The 13712-nt window shown below is 41.3% G+C and overlaps 1 protein-coding gene across 1 annotated transcript in view; it reads left to right on the top strand.

The window, feature by feature from the left end:
- LOC132815185 (fibrocystin-L-like) overlaps window positions 1–13712 on the top strand; it is a 213570-nt gene that overhangs the window by 70203 nt on the left and 129655 nt on the right. Inside the window, 7 exon segments of the mRNA XM_060824000.1 lie at window positions 237–358; window positions 1374–1506; window positions 5206–5380; window positions 7263–7405; window positions 8721–8825; window positions 9445–9633; window positions 11614–11821. Of these exon segments, the coding sequence (XP_060679983.1) occupies window positions 237–358; window positions 1374–1506; window positions 5206–5380; window positions 7263–7405; window positions 8721–8825; window positions 9445–9633; window positions 11614–11821 (1075 nt within the window).

The raw sequence follows: 13712 nt of genomic DNA, 5'->3' as shown, positions 1-13712 counted from the left end.
AAAAGAGAATGATTGATTTCTTTTAGGTACAGAAGGCTGGGAGGAATGACAGCCAATGACAGTTGAGGTGCAGGTCAGCCAGGATCAAGTAGAATATAGAACTGGCTTGAGGAGCTGAATAATCTTGTCCTAATCCCCATTTCTCTTCTTTGTACATAAATCTCTTTAGGCATTTAATTTGTGATTTGGTCTTTAAGTTTCTGATCTACTTAATTGGAATTTATTTCCATGTTCAGGAGGGACAATTCTGACCATATCTGGTTATGGATTTGTTCCTAATTCAACGGTTTTAATTGGAGGGAAGACCTGCCTTCAACTTACAGAAAGTCCTATGCAGATGAAATGCAGAACTCCAGAGGTGAGTGGAGAATCTCGTGTGGTGGCAATTCAGTCTTGAGAGTGACTAGTCTATGAGGATGCTTTGATAATTCTTGCTCTTTCCAGTAGCACTTCAGTGAAATTGGATGCATAAATATCACAATATTTCTGAAGAGTGTTTGTATGCAAGCTACCCATATCTATTGTTGGTGCCAAGACCTACATTCTCAAATATAATAAACAAATCTAGCAATTAATGCAATTGAAAATTTAACCATTTTACTCTCACTCATTTGATGTCAAGGCTATCTTGACAGAGAAATTGTCTCTATTTGTTTTAGATTAAAAGGCTTTGCATCTCCTTCCCAATGGCTAACAACAGAATTTTATACAGATGTTTGGACATTGACAATCTGTATAATTTGAGGATTATTATATTTTAGAAATTTGTTCTCACTGGTTGAATACAGAATTCCCTTTATAACAAAATGACATGATAACATAGATACATTTCTTTGTAAGGGATACATTTGGCTTTCATGCCTACTTTTAGGTGAGCTACAAATGGACCTAAAAATATAATAATGATTGCAATGGTGACTGAGTGTGGCAGAAAATGAGACAACTCTAAAGTGAAATAATTCAGTAATGTATAATAAATCAAACAAGCATTGCGATGGCCATTAACTCTACGTCAACGCACAATCTATAAAATATGTAGCATGCTTTAAATAAACACACCTTTATAATAGAGGAACTGAAGAATGTGATTGAAACATGGCAAACTTGTTATAAAGCTGAATGAGTTACAGTTTAGCAAAGAGCTAAGTAATGCATGCTGCACTAATTGTGAATTTGTCTACCAGTCTGTGCTCAAACTATGCTCATTTTCTTGAGCAATGGCTGTTATAAACGTATAAATGTTAGTCTCAGTTTGATCCTTCAGGGTGATATTCAAATTATAATGGCTTATTGAAGCACTTATTATATTCTGAATGCCCTATGAAAAGCACTAAAGAGAAATAATTATGAATTTGCTTCTGCTAACCTGACAGGCCCCACCTGGGATGTATAACATCTCAGTGATTGCTGCTGGAATATCCAACCTAGTTCCCTTCTCCTTCATTTACATTGATGCAAAGATTCCAGTAATCTCAGAAGTGATTCCAAGAACAAGCAGTGTGGCAGGTAAGTCAAGGTTTCACATTTTAAAAATAAATAAAATATTACATACGCTGGGAACTTTGAAATAAAGGTAGAAAATGGTTAAAATTCTCATCAGATTTGGCAGCATCTGTGAAGAAAGAAAGAAGATTCAATGAGTGTAATCTTATTGTAGAATTGGGGAGTCTCCCTTACCCCAGCAGAGCCAACAAAAGACCCAGACTGCCTCTTCTCGGGGTGTTATTGGCAAAATACAGCAGATGCTAGAAATTTGAGATGCAAACAGAAAGTGTTGGAGAATCTCAACAAGGTCTGGCAGCATCGCTGGAGGGAAACACCAAGTTAATGTTTCGAGTCCAGTATGACTGACCTTTGGACCTCATTCAAATGACAGATGCAGCCAGACCTGTAGTTTATTTCCAATCCTTTCCATTTTTAGGTTTCTCTGATTGTTGTGCAGGAATCTAAAATTTTCTGTTTTTAACACTGGGAAACATCCCTTGCTTTAGCTTGCAGCCAGTTCCTGACTTACAGTCTGGTGAAGCACCTGGGAATATTTTCCCTAGATATGAAAATGATGTGAGCAAAGTCTTCAAGATTATGAAAGAGTTTGATTTGGTAGCCATAAAGCTAATATAAAGTGAATATTAAAAGGCTTTATTGTTCATAAAAATGTGTAAGGGTCAGAAGAGAGGACATTTCTTGAACCGTACAGAGTCAGATCCCAGATCCCAGATCCCAGCTTCATGTGACATCACTATGACATTGCATCTTATACATAAGTGCAGCAGCGTTTCTTCAAGTAACGAAATAGTTAACCCTTTAATTTGCATCAATCCCAAATTCACTCATCCCCACAACCTGTTCATCCTACAAACTTCGGTTTCATCTTTGTCACCATGCTGGTCTCTTTTGCCTGAGACATTAATCTACCACAATATTCTTTGCCCTCTTGGGAGATGTATAAGACTATGTGCGGCCTTATCTTCGTTTTGGAAGGTGATTTCATTGGTGCAATGTGATGGTAGTTTCTCATCACAGCTGGAGTATGATATTTGGTGGCATGAATGTAATAGCAGTGAAGAGCAATGGAGGAAAAATGATCAAAAATATAATTGTCCTGTGCTTTAATTATTACAATCCCTTGAAGAGGAAGGCAATAAACTAAAATTCTCCCTTTCATAACTCATCTGTGGAACACTGAGCCCAGAGAAATCTGGGTAGATGGAAAGAAAAACAAAGAACAGCTTATAGACAGTTCTGGAGACGAGGGACTGAGGAGAAATTTCTCTTTCTGTTGGGAATGGTACCAGTTCCCCACCAGCTTCAGCATGAGGCTGCTCCTCTTCAGACAAAAACAATTCAAGAACTCCTTTACAATGGACTCAAGATTTATTGGGGCCTTGGAGGAGAGGGGGATGGTGGTGGTAACTGCATAGCATTGTCTGTAGGCTGCACAAAAAATGGACAATAGTTATGGAGAGCGAGAAAACTAGTGCACCAGTTCAAGTTCTAAATTGGGGCAAGGCAAATTTTGAGGGAATTAGACAGGAGCTTGCAGGGGTTGATTGGAGTAATTTGTTTGCAGGCAAAGGGACCTCTGGCAAGTGAGAGGCCTTTCAAAGTGAGATAGCTAGAGTTCAAGGTCTATGAGGGTGAAGGACAAGGTGGGCAGGAATAGGGAACCCTGGATGACAAGAGAGATTGAGGCTTTGACCAGAAAAAAGCAGGAGGCATGGCTCAGGGTACAGGCCTCTGGGATCAAGAGAATCTCTGGAGATACACAGGGAATACCAGAGTTTACTGAAGAAGGAAATCAGGAAGGCAAAAAGAGGGCACGAGATTGCCTTGGCTGAGATGATCATGGTGAATCTAAAGAGGTACTTTAAGTATATTAAAGGAAAAAGAATAAATAGAGAGAGAATAGGACCCTCAAGGACCAAAGTGGACATGTGTGTAAAACTGCAGGAGATTGGTGAGGTCCTCAATGAATATTTCCCTGCTGTGTTTACCATGGAGAAAGACGTCCATACCACGGCAGAGGAGGTGTTGCTTGTATTCGAATGTACGAAGGTGGATAAATCCTGGTCCTGACCAGATATATCCAAGAACACTGCAAGAGGCAGTTACATAGGACATTGGTGAGGCTGCACTTGGAATATTGTGTCAGTTTTGGTCACCTTGCTACAGGAAGGATGTTATTAAACTGGGGGAGTACAGAAGAAATTTACAAGGATGTTTCCTGCTCTCAGTGATCTGAGTTAGAGGGAGAGGTTGGACAAGCTAGGACTTTTTTCTTTAGAGTGTAGGGAGACTGAGGGGGCACCTTTATAGAAGTGTATAAGATTATGAAAGGCACGAAGAGGGTGAATGCACTCAATCTTTTTCCCAAGGTTGAGGAATCAAGGACCAGTTTAAGCTTAAACTTAGTTTAAGGTTAGAGGGGAAATCATAAAAGGGAACCTGAAGGGCAACCTTTTTACACAGAGGATGGTATACATATGGAATGAGTTGCCAGCAGAAGTGGCAACATTTAAAAGGCATTTGGACAAATACATGAATAGGAAAGGATTAGAAGGATATGGGCCAAGTGCAGGGAAATGGGATCAGCATGGACAGACATTTTGAGCAACATGGACCTGTTTGGGCCAAAGGGCCTGTCTCTATGCTGTAGGACTTTTTGACTCTATAACTCCATGGAGGAAGAAGCTCCATAGAATCTCCATCTTCAATTATGGAAGAATGCAGTACATCATGCAACATATAAGGCAGAGTCACTTGCAACAATGTTCACCCAGAAGTGTTGAATGGATGATCCATTTCAACCTCCTCCTGAGATCTCCAGAATAACAGATATTGTGTATGTATATTCTGTACACTAAAATCAAACATATCCAAACAGAGTCAGGGTGGCACGGTGGCACAGTGGTTAGCACTGCTGCCTCACAGCGCCAGGGACCTGGGTTCAATTCCCGCCTCAGGCGACTGACTGTGTGGAGTTTGCACGTTCTCCCCGTGTCTGCGTGGGTTTCCTCCGGGTGCTCCGGTTTCCTCCCACAGTCCAAAGATGTGCGGGTCAGGTGAATTGGCCATGCTAAATTGCCCGTAGTGTTAGGTAAGGGGTATATGTAGGGGTATGGGTGGGTTGTCGCTTCGGTGGGTCGGTGTGGACTTGTTGGGCCGAAGGGCCTGTTTCCACACTGTAAGTAATCTAATCTAATCTAATAGACCAATTACCATTCCAGCAGTCTACTTTTGATCATTGGTCGAGTGATGGAAGAGGTCATCAACAATGTTATCAAGCAGCACTTGCTCCTTGATAACCTACTAACTGGCATGCAGTCTGAGTTCCACTAGAGCCACTCAGTTCCTGACATCCTTACAGCCTGAGTTCAAACATGGACAAAAGAGCTGAATTCCAAAGGTCAGGTGAGGGTAAATACAGGAAAGATCGTGTCTGGAGCCCTGCACTGAGATCCCAGTACGTGAGATCCAACACCACTAAGAAATAGTTCCTTCTGCACAAGCTCAATAACTACTCTTAGAATAAAGATACATTTAACTCTTACTCCCCAGTTCCATATTTCCCTGTGTTAAAGGCACCATATAAACACACGCTGTTACTGGTGGTTGGCAATACATTCTAAAATAGCATACAGATTGACTGATATTTTTATATTGTTGTGTGACAAGGGAATTAATTGTATGAAAATTGTTTCATAGGTGGTTCCAATCTGACAATCTATGGATCGGATTTTGGCAACAAATCTGAAGATAGTTTTGTAGTTATTGGGAACTCTGAGTGTGCAATTCTTCGATGGTCGACCAACAACATCACGTGTTGTCTGCCCAGCCTCCCTCCGGCGAATTACAGTATCTATGTACAAACTCGTGTTGGGTATGAAGACCGAGAGCTTATGTTCCACTGCATTGATTTTTCTTTACAAGTTTCTCCGAATACAGTGTAACTGTGCAAAAGATAGCAAACTTTCAAGTGCAAATTGTATTGTGCAAGTTTCTGCAAAATCTTTTGTATTTGTTCACTGGCCTGAATCATCAAATTCAAAGTCAGATTCTGAGATCAGACTAAAAGTTGCCCACTTACCATTGGTGCATTTTTACAGACAAACTTTCAGGTCTGGAGTCTCTCCAGTCAAAGCAACACGAGCAAGGCGAGTCCATGATACTCATAACCAGCGCAGAGGGAAGGGTGACTGCCTTGATATCAAAGCAGCATTTGAATGACTGTGACATCAAGCAGCACCAGCAAAACTAGAGTCAGTGAGGATCAGGGGAAAACTGCCTGCAGATTGGAGTCATACTAGGCATGAAGTAAAATGGTTGTGGTTGTTGAAGGTGAGTAATCTCAGCTCCAGGATATCTCTGCAGGTATTCATCAGGATAGTGCCCTAAGACCAAACATCTTCAGCTGTTTCAGTAATGACCTTCCTCCATCACAAATTGCATAACATTTAGCACAATGAAGCAGTCCGTGTCCAAACTCAGCAAGACCTTGTCAATATCCGGGTTTGGCCTGACAAGTGGTTAGTAGGATTTGTGTGCAAGTAGGATGAGTGTAAGACAATGACCACCTCCAAAAGGAGAGAATCTAACCATTCATCCTTTTGATCTTCATTGGCATTACCATTACTACTACCAACCCCCACTCTCAACATCCTGGAGGTTACCATTGACTAGAAACTGAACTGGATTTGCTATATAAATACTGTAACTATGAGAGCAGGTCAGAGACTGAGAATACAGCTGCATTAAACACACTCACCCGCCGCCAACACACATAAAAATACACCCCCAACTTCCCAAATCCAGTCCATTATCCTCAAGGCAAAAGGCAGGACTGATCAAATAGTTGTTGCTCTACCTCCAATAACACTCAAGAAACTTGTCACCACACAGGACAAAGTAGCCTACTTGATTGGCATCACATCCACAACCATTCACTCCCTGCACAGCAGCTCAGTAGCAGCAATCTATGACATCTACATGATGCACTGCACAAATTCACCAGAACTCCTGAGAGAGCAACTGCCAACCTCATGACTATTATCATCTAGAAGGACAAGATCTCCTGTAAGTTCCTCTCCAAGCTACCCAACATCCTGACTTGGAAATATAATGCTGTTCCATGAGCTTTGTAGGGTCAAAGTCCTGGAATTCTCTCCCACTCAGCATTGTGGATCCACTAACTGTAAACAGACAAAAGTGGCTCAAGAAGGCAGTTCACCACCATCTCCTTAAGGACAAAAAGAGATGGGCAATAAATGCTGGCCAAGCCAATAATGACCACATCCATGAATGATTTTTGTTTTTAAAAAGTAAATTCCAAATATATTTTCCTAAGTCACCCTTTTGGAGATAACTATTACAGAATGGCACAATACTGAATAAGCCTTTCTGCTCATCTTGCTTGTGCCAGCTCTTTGTAAGAACTATTCAAGTAGTTCAACTTCCCTGATCTATCCCCAAAGCCATATAAATTTTTCTCCTTCAAAAATTCACTCAATTCCATTTTGAAAGTTGCTGTTGGATCTGCTTCTAGAGATATTTTAGGTAGTGCCTTCCAGATCACAGCAAGTCATCACACCCCATTGATGACTGCTTTGTCAACTCAATGTCTTTGTGTAGATGTGACATTTGACGTAAAGTTGGGAACTGAATGACAATGGTTCCTGTAAGATTTCATCTGTACATTTGGTTGCTGTTCGATCATATTAATACTTTTTAAGATTTATCTTGTTTGTTTCCGTCTTTCACTGCAGCAAATCTCTAAATGCTTCAGTCGAGTATGTCTTGCGAGTGACAGAAGTGACTCCTCAGCAGGGCTCATTGTATGGAGGCACGAAAATCACTATTTCTGGATCTGGTTTCAGTCCCGTCCCAGAGGACAACATTGTTCAAATTGGTACGCTTATCAGGTGAACTTGAGAGATGAGGTGAGGGTGACTGTTTGACTGAGTGTGACATTAAGGAGCCCAAGTAAAGCTGCAGACAATAGGAAATGGAAAAGGATGGGTGTGTCCAGTGGAGGAGACCTCTCCATTGCTTGGAGTAATACCTAGCACAAAGGAGCAGACACAAAATGCTGGAGGAACTCAGGACTGGTTGCATCTGTGATCATTCGAAGAAGTTTTGAAGAAGAATTAGCTCTCTTTCTCTATCCCTCAAATGCTACCAGACCTGCTGAGCTTCTCCAGCACTCTCTGCATACGTTTCAGATTCCCAGCATCCACTATATTTTGTTTGTATTATACCATATAAGAAGCTTGTCATTGTTGGTCAATCGTCTCAGTCTCAGGCTATCACTGTAGGAGCTTTTCAGGGCAGTGTCCTACCCAACCGTCTTCAGCTGCTTCATTAATCTCCGTCTCTATCATAAGGTCAGTAGATGAGATGTTGCTGATGTTTGCACAATGTTCAGCATCATTTGTGATCCTCAGATACTGAAGTGCCCCATTTCCATATGCAACAAGACTTGGCAATATCTAGACTGAGTTGACAAGTAGCAAGTAACATTTGCACTAGACAAGTGCAATGTGATCACCGTTGCCTATGAGAGAGAATCCAAGTATTACCCCTTGACATTCAATGGCATTAACATCGCAGAACTATCCACTATCAACAACCTGGGGGTTATCATTGACTAGAAACTGAATTAGACCAACTATATGAATATAGTGGCTACAAGAGCAGGTCAGAATTCTGCAGTGGATAACTCATCTCCTGACTTCTCAAAATCTGTTCACATCCAAGAAGGGATAAATCATTAAGAGATAAACCATTAAGGATAAAGTAGCCTGTTTGAGTTACACCCCATCTAAAAGCAAACCCTTCACCACTGACACAAGTTAGCAATGGTGTGCACCATCCACAAGGTGCACTGCGACAAGTCACCAGATCTCCTTAGGCAGCACCTTGCAAACCCTTGTTTCTCCACACCCATAAGGACAATACTCGAGCCAGGAATACACACATCCTATGAATGAATTAAAAATAAAACCTGCAATAATTTCATGGAGTTTTGATTAGTTTGTCATTTTAGCTATTTCCTCAAGATTCAAATTATTGCTTTATGAATATATAACTTGAGTAACTTAATATTTCACATGAATAACTTGAGGAAAGATAGTAATTTGATTGAGTTGAATTACAGCAGAGATTTTATAACAATCATTCACATTTTATTCTGACTGGAATTCTGTGTTGTGCAATATTTACAGGTTCTGTTCCCTGTCACATAACCTTTGCTTCTCCAAATGTTCTCAAGTGTGTTTCTGATCAAACTGGAAGAAAATTTGTCATCACCAACAATGGCAGCAGTGGAAGTACGTGACAGCTTTTTGAAGATTTTTGTTCAAATTGTGCAGTGTTGCTTCCGTCTTTCTCGTAAGTAGGAATGCTGAAATCAGGAAGAAGTAATTCAGCCTCTCAAATTAAATTAGTTAGATGGTAACTGAACTGTGCCACAACACCACTCTCTGACCTTGATTCCATAGCTGTTCACAAACTTTCCTAACATAAAACTATCCATCTCTGTTTTGAATATTTTCTATTGACCCCAGCTGTAAAAAGCTCTTTGGGGGGAGGAGTTCCTGGTTTTCCCACTTATGTGAAGACATATTTCCTGACATCTCTCCCAAAGATCCTGGCTTAAATTTTTAAGGTCTTCTCCCTTTGAAGCCTGGTGGTGACTGCAATAGGCGATATCAAAAAATGCTGAAAAATCTATTAATGATGCATGCTCACTATAAAGAATCAAACTCGCAAATTGCGAAGATAAAATATTTTCTTCTGAATAATATACATTGTCAAAATTAGAGGATATCAGTGACTGCAACTTAAACATTTGTAATATTTTGTTAACAAATCTCGATGTCACAAATGTTTAATTTTATTTTCTGAATAATGGTTCTAACCACATTTGTTACTACTTTGTTCTAACAGCAATTGGAGTGGGGTATGAGTGGAATCCTTCAACCCTGGACATCGTTGTTGGGAATACAGTACAGTGGCAGTGGAAGTCCCCAACTTTACTTCAAAATTTGAGATATAGAGTCTTCAGTGTCTCCAAGCCCAGTGGTGTAAACTACAAAGGCAGTGGGTTTATTAGTGGCAATGTGAGCACTTCATCAGGTAAGTCCATAACTATTGCATTTAACGCCACTGGAAGATATAGTTGTAGAGATGTGCAGCGCTGAAACAGATCCTTCAATCCAACTCGTCCATGCCAACTAGATATCATAAATAAATCTCGTCTCATTTGCCAGCATTTGGCCCGTATTCTTCTCAACTTCTCCTATTCATATACCCAGCCAGATGCTTTTAAAAATGTTGCAATTTACCACCCCCACCACTTCTACTGGCAGCTCATTCCATACATACACCACCCTCTGCATGAAAAAGCTATCCGTTAGGTCCCTCATAAGATTTTCCCTCTCACCTTAAACCTATGTTCTCCATCCCAGGAGTTTTTTTTTAACCATATGTACCTTATCCATGCCCTTCATGATTTTATAAAACTCTATAATGTTACCTCACGGCCTCTGACACTCCATGGAAAATAGCCCTGGCTATCCAGCTTCTCTCTATAGCTCAAACCCTCCAATCCTGGCAACATCCTTGTAAATCGTTTCTGAACCCTTTCAAGTTTCACAATATTTATCCTATAGCAGAGAGATCAGATTGGCCTGCAGCATTTTGTGTAAAATTCCATTGATGTACCGTAGAATCTCATGTAGAAATTCATCCTTACTGCATATTTTTCGATGAGACTTTCACATGAAGGAAAAAGACTTGATACTCTACAGCACATTTTACAACTTCAGGACATCCCTGCTTTGCAGGCAATGATGTACTTTTGACATACTGTACTGTTTGGTCAACTTGCACACAGTAAACTCTTAACAACCAGAAATGCAATAATTAGCAGATCACCCGCTTTTGTGATGTTGGTTGAGATAAATATTAGCTATAGGATACCACCAATAACTCTCCTAATTTTAAACATATTGAATATGCCATCTCTTATGTCCATCTGACACATTTCCTACATAACAGCAAAATCTATTGTTCAAAAAGCCTCTCGTTTAGCTGTAAAGCATTTTGGGGCACTCCGAGTTTGTAGGGGACTTAATCATTTGTTCACAGGTTTGGGCAAGGCCAACATTTGTTGGCCATCCCAATCCTTTATCGAGTGATGTCTGTTTCCGTGCTGTACATCTGTATGACTATGACTCTATGACAACTTAACAACGTGTTAGGCCATTTAGAGGACGGTTAAGAATCAGTCACATGGCTATGAGTCTGGAGTCAATTGCAGGCCAAAACAGGTAAGGGCAGCAAATTTCTTTCCTTGGAGGACATTGGTGAACCATTTGAGTTTTTATTACAGTACGGTAGTTGCACATTCAAAATCGTTGAGAGTAGCTTTTTATTCCAAATGTAATTAACTAATCAAATCTAAATTTTCCAACTAGCATGTTGAGATTCGAACTCGGGTCTCAGGAACATTGATCTAGTGCTCTGGATTATGACTGAAAATGTGTTGCTGGTTAAAGCACAGCAAGCCAGGCAGCATCTCAGGAATAGGGAATTCGACGTTTCGAGTGGATTATGAGTCCAGTAATGGAATCATAATACAGAAACTGTTTCTCAATACTGGCAGCTTCATGCCTAGGCCAATACCAACTTTTCAACCTTGTCAGCTTTTGGGTGGGTGCTTAGGGCCAGGTTGGATGAGCCAGATCAGGCTGGGCCACGTTGGGTGGGGTCAAAGGTTGCTTAAACACCCTGAGCACAGGAAGACTCTGGTGCATGAAGCTCATAACTACTCTGTACTCATTCAGCATCTAATCAAACAAGCCAGGTAAATTATTTTACTAAATTAATAAAAATTAACTTTAATGTGTAGCAGCTGTTAAAAATCTGGAATTTGGGCATCTATGTTGTTGAGATAGCTGTTTGGGAGATTCTGTATTAATGCTACTATGGAGTGAAAATGCAAAGTTTGTTTCCTCTTTCTTTCTTTGATGCCTTCTGATTGTACTCAAGGTATAATATAAAATGAATTTGGTGATTTCAGGCCCTCTAATGGACAATGATTTTTCCATGTAGGTTCGTTCTCTTATCAGTTCACCTCCCCCGGGACTTATTACTACAGCAGTGGTTATGTGGACCAGAAGCAAAGCATCATCCTCCAGGGAACAGTGAATGTGAAGCCAGCTGAGGAAAGGATCGAAAGTGTACATATTTATTTGGCAGGGATTGAAGCAGAATATGTACCAGGTGAAATGCACATCCTCTTTATATTTTAGGGGGTTATGTGTTGGTGGAGGAAATTTCCTCAATAAGTCAATTCTCGAGTAACACAGGAAAAGGGTCTTGTGAGGGAGCCGTGGTTTAATAGGGAATTGGAATCCCTTGTGAAAGGGAAGAGGGCGGCCTATGTAAGGATGAGGCGTGAAGGTTCAGTTGGGGCGATTGAGAGTTATAAGGTAGCCAGGAAGGATCTGAAGAGAGAGCTAAGAGCAGCGAGAAGGGGACATGAAAAGTCCTTAGTTGGTAGGATTAGGGAAAACCCAAAGGCTTTTTATAGGTATGTCAGGAATAAAAGGATGACTAGGGTACGTATCGGTCCAGTCAAGGATAATAGTGGGAAGTTGTGCGTGGAGGCGGAGGAGATTGGTGAGACACTAAATCAATACTTTTCGTCAGTATTCACTCAGGAACGGGACTCTGTTGCTGGTGTGAATATTGAGTCACAAGTGATTAGAATGGATGGCCTTGAAGTATGTAGGGAGGAGGTTTTGGGAATACTGGAAAGGATGAAAATAGATAAGTCTCCTGGGCCTGATGGCATTTACCCTAGGATCCTCTGGGAAGCTAGGGAGGAGATAGCAGAGCCATTGGCCTTGATTTTTATGTCGTCATTGTCAGCGGGAATAGTACCAGAAGACAGGAGGATAGCGAATGTGGTCCCCTTGTTCAAGAAGGGGAGTAGGGACAGCCCGAGTAGCTATAGGCCAGTGAGTCTCACTTCTGTTGTGGGCAAAGTCTTAGAGAGAATTGTAAGGGATAAGATTTATGAACATCTGGATAGGAATAATGTGATCAAGGATAGTCAGCATGGTTTTGTGAAGGGCAGGTCGTGCCTCACAAACCTTATTGAGTTCTTTGAGAAGGTGACTAAGGAGGTGGATGAGGGTAAAGCAGTAGATGTGGTGTATATGGATTTTAGCAAGGCGTTCGATAAGGTACCCCATGGTAGGCTAATGCAAAAACTACGGAGGTATGGCACTGAGGGTGCATTAGAGGTTTGGATTAGGAATTGGTTGGCTGGAAGGAGACAGAGGGTAGTAGTTGATGGACTAGGTTCATCTTGGAGTGCAGTTACTAGCGGTGTACCACAGGGATCTGTTTTGGGACCGTTGCTGTTTGTCATCTTTATAAATGATCTAGAGGAGGGGCTTGAGAGCTGGGTGAGCAAGTTTGCGGATGACACAAAGGTCAGTGGAGTTGTGGACAGTGAAGAAGGATGTGGCAGGTTACAGCGGGATATAGATAGGTTGCAGAGCTGGGCAGAAAGGTGGCAGATGGAATTCAATGTAGCTAAGTGTGAAGTCATTCACTTTGGTAGGAGTAACAAGAAGATGGATTACTGGGCTAATGGTAGGCTACTTGGTAGTGTGGATGAGCAGAGGGATCTTGGTGTCCATGTACACAGATCTCTGAAAGTTGCCACCCAGGTAAATAGTGCTGTGAGGAAGGCATATGGTGTACTGGGCTTTATTGGTAGAGGAATTGAGTTCCGGAGTCCTGAGGTCATGTTGCAGTTGTATAAGACTCTGGTGCGGCCTCATCTGGAGTATTGTGTGCAGTTTTGGTCGCCATACTATAGGAAGGATGTGGAGGCATTGGAACAAGTGCAGAGGAGGTTTACCAGGATGTTGCCTGGTATGGTAGGAAGATCGTATGAGGAAAGGCTGAGGCACTTGGGCCTGTTCTCATTGGAGAAAAGAAGGTTTAGGGGAGATTTGATAGAGGTGTATAAGATGATTAGGGGTTTAGATAGGGTAGACACTGAGAACCTTTTACCGCTAATGGAGTCAGCTGTTACTAGGGGACACAGCTTTAAATTAAGGGCTGGTAGGTATAGGACAGATGTTAGGGGTAGATTCTTTACGCAGCGGGTTGTGAGTTCATGGAATGCCCTG

Source organism: Hemiscyllium ocellatum, chromosome 4, assembly GCF_020745735.1.
Source record: "Hemiscyllium ocellatum isolate sHemOce1 chromosome 4, sHemOce1.pat.X.cur, whole genome shotgun sequence".
Lineage (NCBI taxonomy): Eukaryota > Metazoa > Chordata > Chondrichthyes > Orectolobiformes > Hemiscylliidae > Hemiscyllium > Hemiscyllium ocellatum.
This window is presented reverse-complemented; position numbering and strand designations above follow the sequence as displayed.